The sequence below is a fragment of the Hemibagrus wyckioides genome, linkage group LG02 (assembly GCF_019097595.1).
Source record: "Hemibagrus wyckioides isolate EC202008001 linkage group LG02, SWU_Hwy_1.0, whole genome shotgun sequence".
NCBI classification, from domain to species: Eukaryota; Metazoa; Chordata; class Actinopteri; order Siluriformes; family Bagridae; genus Hemibagrus; species Hemibagrus wyckioides.
Window position 1 is genome coordinate 22,773,033 of NC_080711.1, and position 17,830 is coordinate 22,790,862.

Consider the following 17,830-nt stretch of genomic DNA (forward strand, 5'->3'; position numbering starts at 1 on the left):
CAATTTTCTGGTCACTCAGTGGTACCTGTTATGTTTCGGACCTTTATTTAGAGGCCCTGTAGGATGCAGTGCACCTTTAAAACCCTTTAAAATACTATTTAAGTTACTCTAAGGACGATTGCTGGATGCGGTTTACACCATTACACCTGAAGCCAGAAGTTTTTCTCATTTTTTTTTCCCTGGCCTTTGCTTAGAGATTCAGACAAGAGTGGAGGTTGACGAGATGACAGCTCCTCACTCGGACGTCGCCTTTTTAATATTCAAGCCGTCGTGCTGAAGCCTTGGCCCTGTGCTCGAAGGTTTTTTTCTCTTTTTTCCCCCCGAGAAGACTGAAGGCGTTCCTGCTGGGTGTGCTTGTAGCTTTATTCTCTGCCCTTTTGTCTTTGATGCTGAATGGATCCTCGGCCCCTGCTGAGGAGAAGCATCCCAATTACATGCTGCTGCGAGCGCCGCATTTATAGGCTGTTATGCTAACACACATGGTGCTTTGAGTTTAGCTTACAATAAAGAAGAAAAGCGTAATAAATCGACTTCATCGTTTAATCTCTATCGGTGTCCTTAACTCGGTTTTAAGGAACGACAAAATGGCTACTTGAGCTCATTATTTTATGTTTTATGTGTTTATTGAATCTCCAGAGGCAGATTTAGCTCCTTTCAATAAGGCTATTACACATGATGGATAGCCAAATACTGATGAAATAGCAATAAATTAAATGTTTTTTCCCGTTACAGTCGACTGCTAGCTTCTCTGCTGCTCTTCTGTGGCTGGAGTTCGTTCAAAAATATAATTGAGTGCAAACGTTTGTAGGCAGCATGGGTTCTGCTTAAAAAAGTAACACATCCCTCAATAAATACCAATTTATTTTTAAAGATATGTGCTTGTATCAAACAGCTCTTTGGAGGAATTGTTGTTGTTGTTATCCTGGTTTTAAATTGAATAACTAACTAGAGTTAAAAAAGCAACAACCTTTTTCATACTCAGCTCTTCAGCTTCTGTAACTTCTGACTTTTAATCCTGCTATTTATGATTTCTTGTTCAGTAACGATAGTTTAGCTAGCAAACTAGTGAATGAAGAAACTTCAGAGCTTTAGATGTTCAACAACTTTCAAGTTATTTCCTGTTTGCTTCGAGATAAGCCCCAGGTCCCAGGCGGGAGACCCGTGAGACCGATCGATTTTCTATAAAAACAGAGTGGCTGATGTTCGTGATGCCTCTCAGCTCCAAGTTTATTAAATAATTCTTTGCCTTTTCTCATATCGTCTGAACGATGAACATGAGTAGAAGTAAAGAGGTATACTTCCATTTTTTTTCCGGTTCATCTTGTACTTTCATAACATATGTTACAATAAGCTATATACTAGAAAGTATTCTAATCAGAGGAAGGTCATCCCAAACTATAAGTCACTTAGAGGCACTTATATAAGTGAGTGCAAAATCAGCATGCATTCACATTTTCAGCTCAAGGAACTTGAAAAGTTCTTCCTGAAGTTAAGAAGTATTTTTCTAATATTTATCCAAGCATTCCAGGTCACCCAAGAGGGAAATGTTTAGCGTTAAATAAACCTATTTAACTTTTTTTCCAGAGCTATTACTACAGGGAAATACAAGTGTGTATGCGCTGATATTGACTGTATATAACTTAATAAAAAAAAAAAAAAAAAAAAAGCTTTTCATCATGAAACAGAATGGTTAGGAGCTTAACTTAAATCAGCTCTCATTTATAACATGTAGTTTATCTGCAATATCTTAACTTGGGCATTCTTAACATTTACATTACAATGATAATTTTCTGTTATTTTCTATTAATATTATTAATTGTTTTTTTCTATTAATTTTCTGTAACGTTCATGTGCTGTTTGGGCGTCACAAAAATTTGTTTAGTGTTTTTACACTTCAAAAAGAAAGAAAGAAAGAAAGAAAGAAAGAAAGAAAGAAAGAAAGAAAGAAAGAAAGAAAGAAAGAAAGAAAACGTGCTTAAATTAGCAGACGCTCGCATCTCAACAACAGTAACACTGCCTCCTACTGGTGGCAACATAAAATGACATTAAAAATAACAAAAATGTACAGTTTTATAAAGACACGTATGAGCACACATTCTGGCCATAGAGATAAATCTCTAAATCTCTTCAGAACATAAAAGTCTACTCTTGGCAACGTAGATATACACACGGATAAAAACGTGAGCTAAGTATAAGCGCGAGACCACCGTGGACGCGGAGGCGTCAGTCACGTGCCTCTTGCGTGAGTTTGCTGTTTAATAATGGGGCAGTTTCACAGAGAAAAATTAGTTCGAGCAATAGTTTGATTAATTACCAGTCTCGGATAGCACTAACTGTAATGATCCTCTTAACTGGAACGGTGGCTTTCTTCACTTCCCCAAAACGAACCACTACTAATTTACTTAATTTGCGGATTAAAAAAAAATGCGTGCAAAAGTCGCGCGCCTGCATCGCTCGGGGTGAAACAGAATAATTGGTAATTGCATGGCTCAGACATGAAGCACGGGTGTGTGTGTGTGTGCGCGCGCGCGCGCGTGTGTGTGTATTTCACGATATAGGCGCTTATTGTGTGTAAAGTGGAAACGGCTCTTTTAGGAAACTCGAGGCCGGTGTTTAGATGGGGCTCATTCAGCCTCGCTTCATTAAGTCCTGCTCATAAAAGAGCCCTTCGTCTCTGCTTTTACCCCCCCTACACACACACAGAGGGCAGGGGAGGGCAGGGGTAAATTACTGTAAACATTGTATAAGCATATAAATGGTCCTGTTTGCTGGATCTGCAGCGCGCATGCGCACTGTTTCCCTCTCACGCACAGAACCATTAGCGGATTTTTATACAACTAATAAAAAATATATATAAAGTTTGCTTTATATAATTATAGCATTATAGGCTATATATAGGAATTACAGGATATACATATTTACATATACACATGCACACAAATGCTTGTAATGATGGTCAAAGCACACACTGTGGATTCAGGGTTGCCAAATTAAACTCTTTTTCCAGACCCAAAACAATTAAACATTAAAATCTCATAAATAAAATGACCATTTCAGGTCATGTACTGAAAGCCAGGGGGTAGGCCAGTTCTTCCTGTGTCATACACCTTAACACACACACACACACACACACTCCAAACTCACAAAGAGCTGATGAGTTTAATCTGGAGCTGGAAATGTGTCAATCAGAGTTCACCTGGGTTTCAGATCAAGTGAAATGTGCAAAACAGGAGCAGGACTGAGAAAGAAGCGATGTATTAATAATTGTCGTGTATTTTTTATTGTACGCAATGCAGCTGTGATGCAACGGCTTTGTAACAAACAGCATGTTTGCGGCAATTACAGCGAATTCATCTATACTTTTGCAAGATAGAAGGAAACCACTGAACCCAGACATGGGGGGAACATGCACCTGAGAATCAGAAACCCCTGAAGCTTTAGGTCTACAGAGCCCTGGAATAAGGTTGTAGAACTCTATAGCATCATGTTCAGGTGTTATATGTCATGCAATACATTAACAGTAGTAATAGTTCTAAAAAAATTAAAAAAAACTCCAAACATCCTTCCTTTTTGTCTAATTAACGTCTATGTTAATGTCTAATAATCCAATTTTAAGCCATTTCTGAGCAATGAATACCTAATAATTGATGCAGAATTTATGAGCATTTTGGTCTTGTTTGTGAGGCACGTTCTCAGCCCCTGAGTGATGACATGCGCTCATAAAACTTATCATGACCAAGGTTTAAGGTGGCATCATTTGTCAGACAGCAAGCAGAGCAAAGTCAGATTAGGATGCTAATGAACGTTGTCCGAGGTGTTGATTCGGTAATGTTCAGGGTCACGGCTATAAAATACGGTCGTTTGTACCTAGTCAGTGGAAGGACGAAGAAGCGGAGAGATCTGCACCTCTACTTTCTCCTGAAGGTTATGAGAGATTCAGAAACTAAAACTGTTTGAGGAGGGGGGTTTTTCTGTTTGTTTTTTATCCAGGAATAGTTACTATGCTCAAACTGCTTTTGAACAGGATGTGTTTTACACGTGATATATTTTTTTTAATACAGAGGTTTCACGTGCTGTTAAAAGTGCAGCACAGGAGCAGGATTTGCTCCAGCTCCAGTCTGCTGGCCCGTGCGTGGCCGTCTGCCTCAGTGGGTTTCAAACACCGGCACGGCGGGTGGCTGTTTCCAGATTGACCTTTGATACGCTCCTGCCATCTTCCACTCCCCCGGGTCTCAGGGCCACAGCAGATGGGGAGTGGGACTCTCTCTCCTCATTGCCTATTCGGCAGGGCTGCAGGCTGTTGCTTGCGCCAGTAGGGTGGCGAGGATTAAACATGCGTGGAGGAAAATGAATGGAGGCAGAGCGTGCCCATTTATTCAGCTCCGTGTAAGGCTCATTAACCCGATGACGGGCTAGCAGGTCATGCTGATTTCCTTATTTAACTTTAATATTTACCACATACGCACACTCACTCTCGCTTTCTCTCTATTACACACGTGCTCTCACTCGCTCTCACACACATACTGAGAGATTAATAGTCGTAACCCTAGTATCATTTTGCAACAGAATTTAATATATAATGATTCAATTATTTCTAATTAAATAACATTACTCACATCCAAATATTTACCTGAAGATTTAAATTGAACATTTTCCTTCTTAATACAAGAAGGAAAGGATGCATGCTTATTTTATAAATAATTATGTGTTTCATTATTACGGTGTCAGACAAAGAGCTGTAACTGAAATCATTATTTCACCCCACGCTGCCATCAACTTTTCACTCTCCAGAAAGAAAAAAAGTTTAACCGTAACCCATGACAGCATATGGGAGATGTGCAGCGAGCCTCAGACTGGGCGACGGGTGCCAGGGGACGCCAGGCAACCAGCCTCGCTCCCTTTTCATCCCTCCTTCAGATGAGCAGCATCTCCAGGCCCCTGGGGATAGACTGACTTACGATGATCTTCCCCACACCCCACCACCGTCCATGCCAAAACACAAGGCCGTGAGTGTTACACTGCTGATGCAACTCGGCCCTCGGGTGTCTGCTGTGCCAAAAGGCGAAAACGCTTACAGGCAGGAAATGCAGAGCTACACATTAACGACCCTGAAGACCTGCTTCGAACTAATCCGTCGTTGTGCCGCTCTGCACTGGCATTTAATGTTTATTCGCTTAGTTTGGCTCATCCTTTTTATGAAGTTCTTCAGTAATCATTTTCTACTCTTGAGTGTAGATACAGCTTTTTTGTATGATAAATAATATTTTAATTGTAAATAAATAGTAAAACACGTATTTATGCTTTTATATATATATATATATATATATATATATATATATATATATATATATATATATATATATATATATATATATTTGTATATGGTATGGATTAAATTGAGTTAATTAAACAAAATAATTTTTTTTAAAGTGTTATTTTCTTATATAAATATATTAAAATATGCTATTTTTAGTGTTTTCATAAATGCATTTTAATAATAAAGCAAAGAAATTATTAAATAAATAATGAAGATAGTAAAGAAATACATATATAAAAATTATTTTGATATTTGTGTTGCATATGATATACTAAATTAAATAAATCATAGTATATTATTATTTAATATATATTGATTTGATAATTAAAAATATCTAAAAATGTAATTTTATAAATAGGTTTATGTAAATGTTAATTATCTGGACAATAAATATTGTTAAAATATATATTAAAATTTGTTTTGTTGATTTAAAAAAAATAAGAATAATTTAAAAACCTACAAATTTTATACAGTACTTTGTGTGTAATATACATGTGAATTTTATATTTATACTTATTTATATATATATATATATATATATATATATATATATAATATTTATTTAGTCGCAGTATAATATACATGTGCATTTTATATTTATATTTATTTATATATAATATTTATTTAGTCGCAGCAATTTTCTGTACAGTTTAGGAAGAAATATTTACAACACAAGACAACATTGGAATGAAATCTCCTTTCCACAGCAACATGCCACAGCAGTCGATGATCATGGCTCAGTGCTTGTTATTATTTGAGCATCATCTTGTTGACCTGAGTGATTCATTGCTTGGGCTGGAGTTACGGTGTCTGACAGGTGTGCCTTACCAGCCGCCTTCCACCTGCTCGGTTTATAGCCTTAAACACTCCACTGCTCCCTTTTACAGTTTATTTGAGAACTGACACAATCATACATCACGCTGCTGTAGAAAGTCAGCCGCTTCCCCCAATGGCGCTGGCTGTTGATTCCAGAAGGATGTTTGCTCAACAGTCCCAAGTTCAGAACTGGGATAAATATTTTGCACACTTTGATTAGGATATGCAACTTATTATCATGATCTGTGTGGAGTTTGCACTGGTTTTAGTTCTAAGAAAGTTTTTCCTAATCAAAGTCGGATCTTGTGGATCATGTGTTTCACCTAAGGCATGAAATTAATTAGTCATGGATATAAATAAATAAGAATAAGAGTTCTCAGTGATTCATCATGGGTTAAAAATGTTCACCTAGTGAAGTGCACAGAGACCAAACTACAAAATAATCACTCTGTTGTTTTTTTTTTTTCCAGTGGAACAATTTTTTTCTCCAAAGACAACAATCACAATGCAACTCGTATTAAAATGTAACATTTCCCCCCTCCAAAATCATCCATCACCAGAGAACAATTGCCTTCCTAACGTGTCAAAACCACAAATCCTCCTTTCTTCTGTGGGCGTGAGAGGAACTTTTCCTATTGGCCCTGAAACACCCGACTGTAGCTCCGAGGGGAGGAGGGTCCACTCTGAATGGGTACTAAAGGAGCAATCAAAGCACCTGGATGAAGGCAGGAAGTGTCTCCACGTCTGACGTTAGATCTGTTTTTGAGTGCATCACCGTCCTTGAAGATCTTTCAAGCTTCAAGTGAAGTTTTTTAAACTTATTTTACTCGTAGCAGAATTGACTGGATTTTAGAAAAGGCAGCTTGAGGAGGTGAGACAGAATCAAGGGCTTCTGCTTCACCTGCAAAGTTTTGAATAGATTCATTGCATTGCATTTTTCAACTTTTTTTCCTCCTTGGTTTAAATCTGCTGGGACTTAAAAGGGTGCCTGAAGAAAGTTTGGAGAGCATCAAGGATTTTCACTCCATATTTAAATCACTTTCATTTATTTTTCCTTGCCTTACCAAAAAGAAAAACAGAATATCTGGAATTAATACAAGTGAACCACATCGAGGCCTCTAGACGTTTTATTTTCCACATTCTGACCATGATGGCCAATGCTGAACTTTTGACTTGGTCGGAAGCGCACGTGCCAAAGCGGCCGCAAGACATCCCCCAGTCCGAGCACGCGACGCTGACCCGCAGTGACCCGCGGGGCTGGATGAGTGCGCACGTGCGTGCCCCCGCCGCGGCCCGTCCCAGTCAGTACGCGCGCGCCTCGCCTGACGTCACTCCGGACACCTCGCCAGACCCTGTCGCCGCCGTTGCCCCTAAAGAGCACTCTTTGGGCGCCGCGCACAGGCACCGGCGCGTCGCGGCGAACGCGCGCGAGCGGCGGCGCATGCACGGCCTGAACCGCGCGTTCGACCGCCTGCGCAGCGTCATCCCGTCACTGGAGAACGACAAGAAGCTGTCCAAGTACGACACACTGCAGATGGCACAGATCTACATCGCCGAGCTTTCCGAACTACTCGAGGGCGTGGCGGCGCGTGGCACCGCGGACGCATCACGCGCGCGTCGGTGCTTCCAGACGCCTTGCGCCGGTTACACCGTGGACGCGGCTACGACGACTACACCGTCCACGGCCCCGGTGACCGAGGGACACGTGCTGATCCTGTCCGCGCCTTCGGCTCACTTTGATCCCGCAAAAATGGAGCTCGCGGCGGCCAACGGCAGCGACGGAGAGTCTTCTCACTGCAGTGACGCCGAGGACGGACATCCGGGAACTCAGTGAGCGCCTGATAGACCGTTGACAAAAACTGCGTATTCAAGTGCAAATGACTGTGCCGTGATACTTAGATACCACGATACCGATATTTTCTTCTATGACACTAAAGCTCAGCTGGGAAGCCCCAGGCTGGGTGAAGAGAGAGCGCCTGAATGGTCGGAAGTATCTAATGCACACCTGTTTAAAACTTAAAACATGTAATAGCATACTTTTCTGTCCAATGCCACACGGTTATAACTAACAATTATCCCATCAAATATATCTTCCCAAGCATTCTAGCTAACTTGGCTAATTCTAATTTGGTGTTTTAAAGCGAAGTGTCTAGTTAGCTCATTTACGTATCTAAATAACAACAAACACCAGAGTCAGTATGGTTACATCTAATAGACGTGATCACGTTTGCATCTATATACTTTGTGCGTTCTTTCAAACTTCCAAAGTGGAGACTTCTGTCCAGTCTGAGGCTTTGTCCATCCGAGGGTTTAATCAGCAGGGCTGTACCTGGACTGTGAGATACCTAGCTTTGCCAACCTTAAACTTACAGGAGCATTTGTTCACAGATTTCACATCACATCATTAAAACAGGGTGTTATGAGTAATTACCCTGTAAACACTTTTTCCCTTTCACTTTTTTTCCTTGTCTTCTGTCCAAACAACCACATCGACTGTTTTTTTTTCTTTTCTTCTGTGACCCTCAAGTGTTTAAGCCTTTATGACGGAGGTTAACCTTAATATCACTTTTCTTTTCGAGGTCACTTTTCCTAACTATTTAACATAAATTTCATCACATTTCTGGTTATTTTTAATGATTCTTTCTCACTTATTTCATTCTTTGGTTTCTAGGAGAAAAGGCAGGATTAGCCTACAGTAGCCCATTTAAATAAAGAGTCTGTGTACAGAGCGTCTTTAAACAAAAAGACACAGGGAAGCCTACAGAAATATTTTTTTAGCAATAGAGTCAGCCTATTTATTCTACTAATATTAGTGTATTTATGACTTTCTGAACTGTACAATTGGAGACCAAAACAAAATGACGCAGTTTGTTTGTTTAGGTATTTTATATATTTCTTGGTCAAATTATCTTAAAGATCTTCTCTGATATACCAGTATTGTAAAGGCCAATAACACGGCAATAATCTTCTACAAACAACGTATGATTGCGGCCCTAAAAATAAACCTGCAATTGTGTGTGGGCTCATAAAACTATTATCTTTGTCTGTGTTTTAGTAGACATTAAAGGGAACCAAATAGATGCAGTAGACGTTAAAGTAGCCTGTTGGGGGGTGGGTAATGAATATGACCCCAGGATGACCGACGGAATAGTAATTTTTACTGTAAAAACTTTGCTTTTTTTGGATTTCTGCACTTTATTGCCTGAGCATTGTGATTTACATCCACACATAACACAGATGCCAATGAACCAACTGCTATTTATGTATGTAAGGTAATTGTTTAATAAAAACCTTAATTTAACTGCAGAAACAAAGCACTTGCTGTTTATTTTATACACCTTTACTATTCTGGCATAATTAAATACATATATACAGATTTGACACATTTTATATATATATATATATATATATATATATATATATATATATATATATATATATATATATATATATATTGTTATGTTTTGTATAACTGCTGCTGACACATTTATCATATTTGGATCTTCTTAAATAACAGTTTTCCTTAATTTTTCTATATGCATAGTGTAACAGAATCCAGAACTATCCATACATTTACAAGTACTTGTTGGAGAAATGTGGAAACTATGGTACTTATTGTATATTAAAATATTCTTGGCTCAGTTTGCTGTCTCCATAACAGGCTGATCTAAAAAGCACAAAAGCAACACAGCCACTTGGTTGGCCGGCAGAAACAGTAGCAAGCGACCCAAGCAGAGCTGTTAATAATTTTACACAACCGCGGCACTCAAACGGCATTTCATCAGGCAACTGAAGCGTAAGACTGATGCTGTGTTGTTGTACATTCGAAGTATCATGCAATACAATCAATGGATGCTTACAACAGCCAATAGGAGACGGTCATAGTGACTGTTCGGTCATTCCTGCTATTCCCGATAGAGACTCTATCCGGAAAATTCCGTCACAGTAGTGTTTTTCCGATAGCTGATCTGCACTATTCCGAGCTGTATCATTCACTTAGCATCCGAGAAATCAAATTGAGACCTGAAAGAACATGCCTTTTGCACAACAGCTGGGAACTTGTTTCTTTTAAGTAGTGGCTAGTTCATTTCTGGATCTCATAGTAATCCGGCTCAGCTAAGAGATCTGGGCTCTCACTGTAGGATTTGGGTTTAGGAGATGGTGCAAGTCTGGTCACGTCTTTGAAGAGAACATCAGAAAGAATTTTTTTGAAGTTGACCGGTGCTTCCGGGTAGCCAAATACAGGAGACTGTCGGCTGCTTTTAGGGTTCTCGTGGTTGGCATCTTCATCTGGTTTTCTTCTGGTATGGAGCAGAGGTTTGATTGTGCTGTACAGCTGACTGTCAGAACCGTCCTGACTCGACTGGGCGTTCTTGTTCCAGTCACAGGACTCATAATCAGGTTCCATGTCACTAATGCCCATATCTTTCAGCGTTAACTCTGCCCTCGGTTCAGTTATTATTTTGAGCAAAGGCAAAACTGGAGGAGGGGGTGGTGGTGGTGGTGGTGGTGGTACATTTCTTGGTTTGGGCAGAGGCTTCACCCTGGCATACAAATCTTGCCCACATTCAGGTTTAGAGATTACGGCAGTGGGTTTGGGGCCAGGAAGTGCCGGAAGAGCAAGATTTCTTCGGGAGACGCCTGTATTTGGAGACGGCGGACTGGGTTTTTCCACCATGTTGTCTAGAGGCAGAGCAGTAGCTTTGGACAGCAGGTCTTGCACGCTTTGATGCATGATGGCCTCCTCAATAGCCCGGTAGATCTGTTGCCCCTGCTTTGAGAGGAAAATGAAGAGGCCCTCTCCTGTTTGGCAACGACGTCCTGCCTCGATAGTTATTCCTTCCTGTAACAGGGTCGATAAAATGTATTAGCCTCTTATACATAACCTAAGAAAATGTTGAGGGGTGAAACGTAGGCACTGGGTGAAGGAGAACAAGTCAGTGACTTGATTCTTAACTGATGGAACTTGCTGGAGGAAATTAATGCTATGATGCTCTAAAGCTTTTTTATTTCTTTGCGGTCAGTTCTTTATTACTTTTCACCCAAGTATGGGCTTCTGTCATTTTTTCATTTTTATTTAAATGTGGGGGATGGTGGACGGTTCTTTTGTGGTTAGATTTTGGTGGTTAACAGTTTTTTATTTTTTTACGAAGTCATAATTGTGTATGGCCAGTAAAAGAATCAATAATATGAACTTAAAGACAAGACCTAGAGTTTCCCATTTGAATATGTTTAAATATGCATACCTTGACCTGGCCAAATCTGCGTAGAAAACGATATGGCCAGCAGAACGCAACCCGGCCCGTCTTCATGTCCAGCAGGCACAGGGACTCTTTCTCAGGGGACAGCAGGTACGATCCAAACATGCAGCAGCGTACGGATGCCTCTGAGCTCGCCACTGTCACCTGGAACTGACCTGTATGCAGAATGAGAGACCACTTGAATGTAAATCTGCAAATTCTTCTCCATACAGTCGAGCTTTTTTGGACAGAGAGTTGGTGGGATAGCATGGTGAGAGCTCCTGTGTCCAACTTGGATCATAACCTTGGGTGACCCTGTCTGTAGAGGTCTCCCTATGTCCATGCAGTTTTCCTCCTGGTTCTCAGTTTACCTCAAAACATCCCTAAAAAGTTACTAAAAGATATGACCAATTTGCATCATATGATGGAAACAGAAGTGACCAGATATGAGTTCACGTCATATTCATGTCACAGTAGATCTATGACTAATAATGAAGTTTGTGAAAATCATGTCTTGATGTCACAGTCTTACTGTATCAAAAGCACACATAGATTTGGACACTAGTTCATTTCCTGTTAGGAAACATGGTCTTACAAAACACTGATAACAATCACAAGCTCAGCCTCTGCAAGGCTCATACTTCTCATTTTAGAACAACTCACAATCCTCAGAGATGGCTGAAATGACAGCTGAATTCACTTAAATGCTTAAAAACTAGCGAGGTAGACCAAGCAAGAAATGATAAAGCCAAGAAAAACAAGGAGCTCCACCTCACCTGGACTCAAGGTGGAGTAGATATCGTTTTCCGTCATGGGAGCATCAACATCACCACCATCTCCCAGCGGTCTCCTGGCCTCACCACCTCCCTCGTTGGTCTGAGAATATTAATGGAAAATTTCAAAACAGTCAGCATATGCAATTCCTCTTTTTCACACCTCATCTTTGAAGAGCAGCCAGAAAAGATCTTGTGCAAGCAACAGATTGAGATGTGAAGGCAAGGCAAGGCAAGGTTTATCAGTACTTCCTCATTCTACAGGTTCAGTTATCACACAGGAACTGAAACCCTCCACAGATGATTATTCTGACCAGCGCTCAGTGTAACATGAGCTATAAAATCATCTGCTTTGTTATTATCAGACTATACTAAATAAACATTTTAGCTTATTTATGCTTGTGTGGTCTCAAAGAGCAACACGATCCGTTGATGGATGTGTTTTTTAACAGTAGAGGAGAGGTTTTGTGAATACCTGTTCTGATTCGATTAAGCTTTTTATTACAATAATGCTTCGTCTAAAAGATAAGGACTTTGACAATTTGCCAAAAAGTGAAGGCTTGACGACAAGGGAGCATGAGAGCATCTCCAAAATGGCAGGTCTTGTGGAGCGTTCCTGGATGGAGGTCCCCACCTTGTACGAGATACTTGGTGTGCACACCAGCAAAGTGAAATGAATGTAGTTTACATAAAGAATAACACATTAAGGTGTGATGCAAGAAAGTAGTCTATGACATGGTGGTGTGATATGCCACTTTATTATGTACAGTATATTACATAACGCATACTAATTATTTTATAGTTCAGTTTATTTTTGTGAAATATCTCTGATACATGTAAGTTCCTGTTATCACTTTTATTTGCAGTTGTAAACAGTCATTTTCTTAGTAGCCTCTCTTTTTTCCCCTCTCTCCTTAAGTTAATAAGACATTATTCTGATTATGGAAACAATAACATAATAGAAAGAGTGTATTTCTATGTGTTTGGATCTGAACCTGCTGTCAGAGATGCTATTATATAAAAATATCAATTAACAATGCAACAGTACTGAGGTATTGCTTTATTTACTGAATCATCTTAGCTTGTGTCTTTTGACTTTTTATAAATACGATCGAATTAACTTTACTTTTAATGGTAATCATTTACTTTTTGAACTCTATTTAATATATTACAATTTTAAATTCACCCGTTAACTGTCATTAGCCAATAAGATGCGCCTATTTTGATCACGTGATTTGCTCAACCTTAATTAGGATTTAGCTTTGTTGCAAGCTAGCGAGTAGCAGTGTATCAGAAAGACGGTTGTTGTTGTTTTTTTATCTATTATACACATAAAAATGGCACTCAGATATATATCAAGTTAGATATATTTGGGTTTAATCTTCGTCCTTGACAGAAAATTCGGGCTGGTAAGTGGTAATCCTTTGGAACACTTAGCATGGGTTAATTAACTGAGCGGTGTTTTTTTTTAATACGTATGCTAAGTAGCTAGATAATCACTTTAAAATATTTCTATTAACATATTATATTATTTAGGTTAAAAAGTGTTTTTGTTCAAGTTTAGTTTGAAGCTGTTTTATTGTAGCACCCTTTCCTTCCTCTTCTCCTCGCGCACAATTAACACTGTGATTGGTCGTTTGAAGTGTCGGTCAAAACGCCTCTCGTGAAAGTAGGCGGTGCTTGGGAACCGCGTGTTGCCAGTTTGTGACCGGCAGGTCACATACAGTTCACGGTATTAAATGTGATTAAATGTGAATGTAAAAATCGATCAGCTCTTTGATAACAATAGTATTAGGCAAGACTTTATGTATCATGAGTTCACATCAGTAGCATAATAAGAATGAGAAGTGTTTAACCATCACACACAGACACAGATTATAGACCTACAGATTATAGATATACATTTGTGAATTTCTAAAGTATTTTAAGTCTGTAATGTACGGGGGTCAATGCCATACTTCCTCACTTAAACCTAAAACACACTAAAGTCTGTCCTTTTGTGTAATTTATACTCTAGGTCTACTTTAACTTAAATCTTCAAAGGCATTTGTGGTAGATGTGTACTGAATGTGCATTCAGTACACCCTCGTCTGTATTTCACATGAGCTTACGTGATTTCTGCTAATGAAGTGTCAAATATTTGTCTGGAAAAGGGGCTTGTCCATGTGGGGTAGTCACCTGACACAACTGGCAGCGATGGATTGCATGAATTTACAGTCTAAGCTAGAAAGAAATCAGCCCCAGCATCAGTTCTTGATTCTTCACACTATTCTGTTTTGAAATCCCAAATCAGGCATAACATTATGACCACCTGCCTAATATTGTGTTGGTCCCCCTTTTGCTGCAAAACAGCCCTGACCCATCAAGATATGGACCCCACTAAATCACCGAAGGTGTGCTGTGGTATCTGGCACCAAGATGTTAGCAGCAGATCCTTTGAGTCCTGTAAGTTGCAACTTACTACTTTTGACAGATACTGACCACTGCAGACCGGGAACACCCCACAAGAGCTGCAGTTTTGGAGATGCTCTGATCCAGTGGTCTAGCCATCACAATTTGGCCCTTTTGGTCAAACTCGCTCAAATCCTTACCCTAGCCCATTTTTCCTGCTTCTAACACATCAACTTTGAGGACAAAATGTTCACTTGCTGCTAACAGGTGCCATGATGAGGAGATAATCAGTGTTATTCACTTCACCTGGCACTGCTCATAATGTTATGCCTGATCAGTGTATATGCTCTTTATGGAGTTAACGCACACGGTTGATTATAATGTTTGCACTTGTATTCCTTCAGTGCATGAGTTTACCTGAAATGCCAGGGAGCAGAGGGAGGGTACCCACTCGTCCTCTATGGGCGCTGCCAGCGTGTAGATGCGATGAACTGTGTTGAGGTAAAAGGCGGTGCAGCCTGTCGGACAGCTTTCCCCCAGTGCTGGGGTCACGCTGAGGCACTCTGCCAGCCGGATAACCCGCTTCTCAGTTTTCTTCAGATTGGCAAGCTTGGCAGACATCCCTGCTCCTTCCCGCACATCGTATATCTCAATGCGACCGACTCCCACCTGGCTGGGTTTAAACACCATCACCCAGATCTTCCTCCAGATCTTCTATTCAACAAACAGAGGCACAGGCACATGGAAAGGTACCAGCAGTATGCTTTAGTTTGCCTTAGTTTTTAATAAATAAAACAATAATTATTCCACAGCACTATTCTCGGTTCTGGTTGGTCAGAAAGTGTTGATTCAGTTTCTATAACAGCAGCTCTGACAGTGTTGCAGCTCCAAAGCACAGGTTAATTAATTAATTAATTAATGCACTCGTTTTAATACACATGTAATTGTTGAAATGTTGTAGGTTTTCTGTCAGGAGATGATCAACATGGAACAAGGGTCAGCTCTTTGTAACGGTCAGAAGGAAAGCTGTAACTGTTCTAGTGTCAGGACGGCTCAGTTAGTTCTTTCTGGTTTATTAGTAAAAAAGATAAGCTGCGTTTTGTTCTTATTACTTTCAAATAAGAGGAGGAAAAGAGAGACGGATAAGAGAAGGACTAGTGTAATTTCACATCCACTTGTTTTCCTATAACTGCAGGCATCAAGTGATTTATTCTTTACTTATTTAATGCCTTTTAATGACCTTTTATTTTGTCACTTGGTCAAAAAGCTTCAGCATCGGTGAGCACAGCCGGCAACATAACCAGAAGCAAACAAGATGTGGCCATCTATTTTTATATTCACGGACTGTCCGGATCTTTACGCTGCTTTACAGTTCAGTACAGTGAGGGAAAGTCCTTTCAGCTGTAATTAAACTCTGTAACTGAACTGCTATTTCTGCCCAGGGATCGGTTCAGTGCTAGACGTGGGACACTGAGCTGCCTCGCTCTCACATGCATGATTGATAGCCTATAAACGCCATTGTGCATACGGAGACACCTCGGGTTCCTAAACAGCTGCGGCTTTTCCTCCATCAATAATGCAGTGTGTTAATATTATCTCAACGCTCACAAGTCCCTATGATTCATTATGAATAATTTAGCAGTGTTTTAATGCCGGTGGTGTTGGGGGGGGGGGGTGCATGCTGCTGTAGGATCTACCATTCTATCTGCTGTAACCACGAGAGTTTTTTTTTTTTTTTTGCTGGATTTTGTGCTTAGAGTAAGAGAGCTGAATAAATTTATACAAATACTTTTTAAACATGGTTATCTAGTGTCATGAAGGGCTTTAATTATCATTGTTTATTAAATGATCATCCATCATTTACATAACAGGTCTGCATTTTCAAAGACTTAAGTCAGTGTCACTGAAAATAAATGAGAAAAAACGAAAGAAATTCTTCCCATGATCTTCCACGATGATGCTAAAGAGTATTCCATGTATTTCTTAGGGATGAATGAGTTCAGGTAACAATTTTAATTTTTTTATGAATCATAATGGATCTTATGTTTCCAGCAAAAGATGATGGATATAATGATTATATTTCAAGCTAAAGTGTAGTGATAGGGGGCAGGGATGGGGGAAAAACAGGTGCATTTTAGTTAAATTAAAATGAAGTTATTTACCTGAAACAAGCTCAGATTCTTGGTAGGATTAGTATTAATGTTGTTATTATTAATATTTAAAAGTGAGCTTTACATTATTTTGTAGTATATGTAGTAATGATGAACAGCAGGTACAGTGAAGCTTTTCACACTGATAATGACTAAAGTTTTAATAACTTCTTGGTTTGTTTATCCTGAAGGGTCAACCACCAGCGTTTAGAAGTGTCTAAAGACTCACCTTTCCAAATTTGACTCCCTGCAAAAACAGCGAGCCTTCTTTCACCAACACATCCATCCCGCGGCTTCAGTGCAAACTCTTTCAGCTCTTCTTATCGTGTTAAGGCAGAGGGGAACTGAAAAGAGCGTGTCACCAACCAGAGGCCGTGTAAAAATTCATGTGAATTTCCGTATGCGTGTTGCACCATTCACTGCTCAGAGTGTTCATAAGCTGTACATTAATCATAGCCAGATAAATACATTCAAGCGACAGGAAGCAAATGTCTGCAAAACATCTTGGTTATTGTAATGGGGGTGTGTGTTTTTTTTTCTCTCTCTCTCTTGTGGTTGTCATGATGTAGAGGAACTTTTGTCTCGTTACAGAACACTCTCATGAAAGCTGTCTCGATACAGAAAAACAAATACACACATCTTTAAAATAAAGCTGTGATGTTATACCGTTAAATATCACTTTAACAGACTAAACAAAATGATACAGAGAAATAGCAATTAAATATTGAAAGCTCTTTCCACCCTCAGAAGAGAGTAAAATAATTCCAGTGAAGAAGATTAAAATCAGTGACGTTTAAAAAAAGAAATCGTAATGTGAAATTAACCCGACATGAAGGCTTAAAACCTGACGCATATTTTGGAAATTTTCTTTCTCTCCCTCACACAGATAGAAGGGCCGTGCGTCACACAATAGCGTTAATAGCGTTATTTCACACCGATGTGGTACTATAAAGTGTGCGTGAGAAAAAAATAGCTCAGGACACCTTGCGTGTCTTTACGTATTTTTTCCACTGGTGTACACAAGCGTTTTCACTTTACGCTGTAGGGCGGATGGTTGGTTTATTTTGAAATTAGAATCTTTAACAGTATTTATATGTGGCCTGTAGTGTTCATATGTAATGATATTACACCATTTTTCATCAA

The 17,830-nt window shown here is 39.6% G+C and overlaps 2 protein-coding genes across 3 annotated transcripts; one reads left to right on the plus strand and one right to left on the minus strand.

The window, feature by feature from the left end:
• Positions 1–6,275: 6,275 nt before the first annotated feature.
• Positions 6,276–9,378, plus strand: atoh1b (atonal bHLH transcription factor 1b). The gene has a single exon (XM_058418855.1). It carries the CDS (start codon positions 7,281–7,283, stop codon positions 7,965–7,967), a length of 687 nt encoding a protein of 228 aa, XP_058274838.1. The 5' UTR covers positions 6,276–7,280; the 3' UTR covers positions 7,968–9,378.
• A 217-nt stretch (positions 9,379–9,595) lies between these two features.
• Positions 9,596–17,130, minus strand: dok3 (docking protein 3). Of its 2 annotated transcripts, none has more exons than XM_058405538.1 (5): positions 16,917–17,130; positions 14,955–15,248; positions 12,150–12,249; positions 11,380–11,549; positions 9,596–10,976 (listed from the first exon to the last, which is right to left on the minus strand). In XM_058405538.1, exons 1-5 carry the CDS (start codon positions 16,971–16,973, stop codon positions 10,218–10,220), a joined length of 1,380 nt encoding a protein of 459 aa, XP_058261521.1. In that variant the 5' UTR covers positions 16,974–17,130; the 3' UTR covers positions 9,596–10,217. The 2 variants fall into 2 exon arrangements, with proteins under 2 accessions (XP_058261521.1, XP_058261513.1); XM_058405530.1 differs by having other exon boundaries at positions 14,955–15,251.
• Between the last annotated feature and the right edge of the window lie 700 nt (positions 17,131–17,830).

What these genes read in the sequence shown, in the direction of transcription:
- dok3 (XM_058405530.1), bottom strand. Translation starts at nt 16,973, where the DNA reads ATGGATGTGTTGGTGAAAGAAGGCTCGCTGTTTTTGCAGGGAGTCAAA. An exon ending in TCTGCTCCCTGGCATTTCAG is followed by an intron (nt 12,250 to 14,954) that starts GTAAACTCATGC and finishes TAATATTCTCAG; the next exon opens with ACCAACGAGGGAGGTGGTGA. An exon ending in GCAGATTTGGCCAGGTCAAG is followed by an intron (nt 10,977 to 11,379) that starts GTATGCATATTT and finishes ACCCTGTTACAG; the next exon opens with GAAGGAATAACTATCGAGGC.
- atoh1b (XM_058418855.1), top strand. Translation starts at nt 7,281, where the DNA reads ATGATGGCCAATGCTGAACTTTTGACTTGGTCGGAAGCGCACGTGCCA.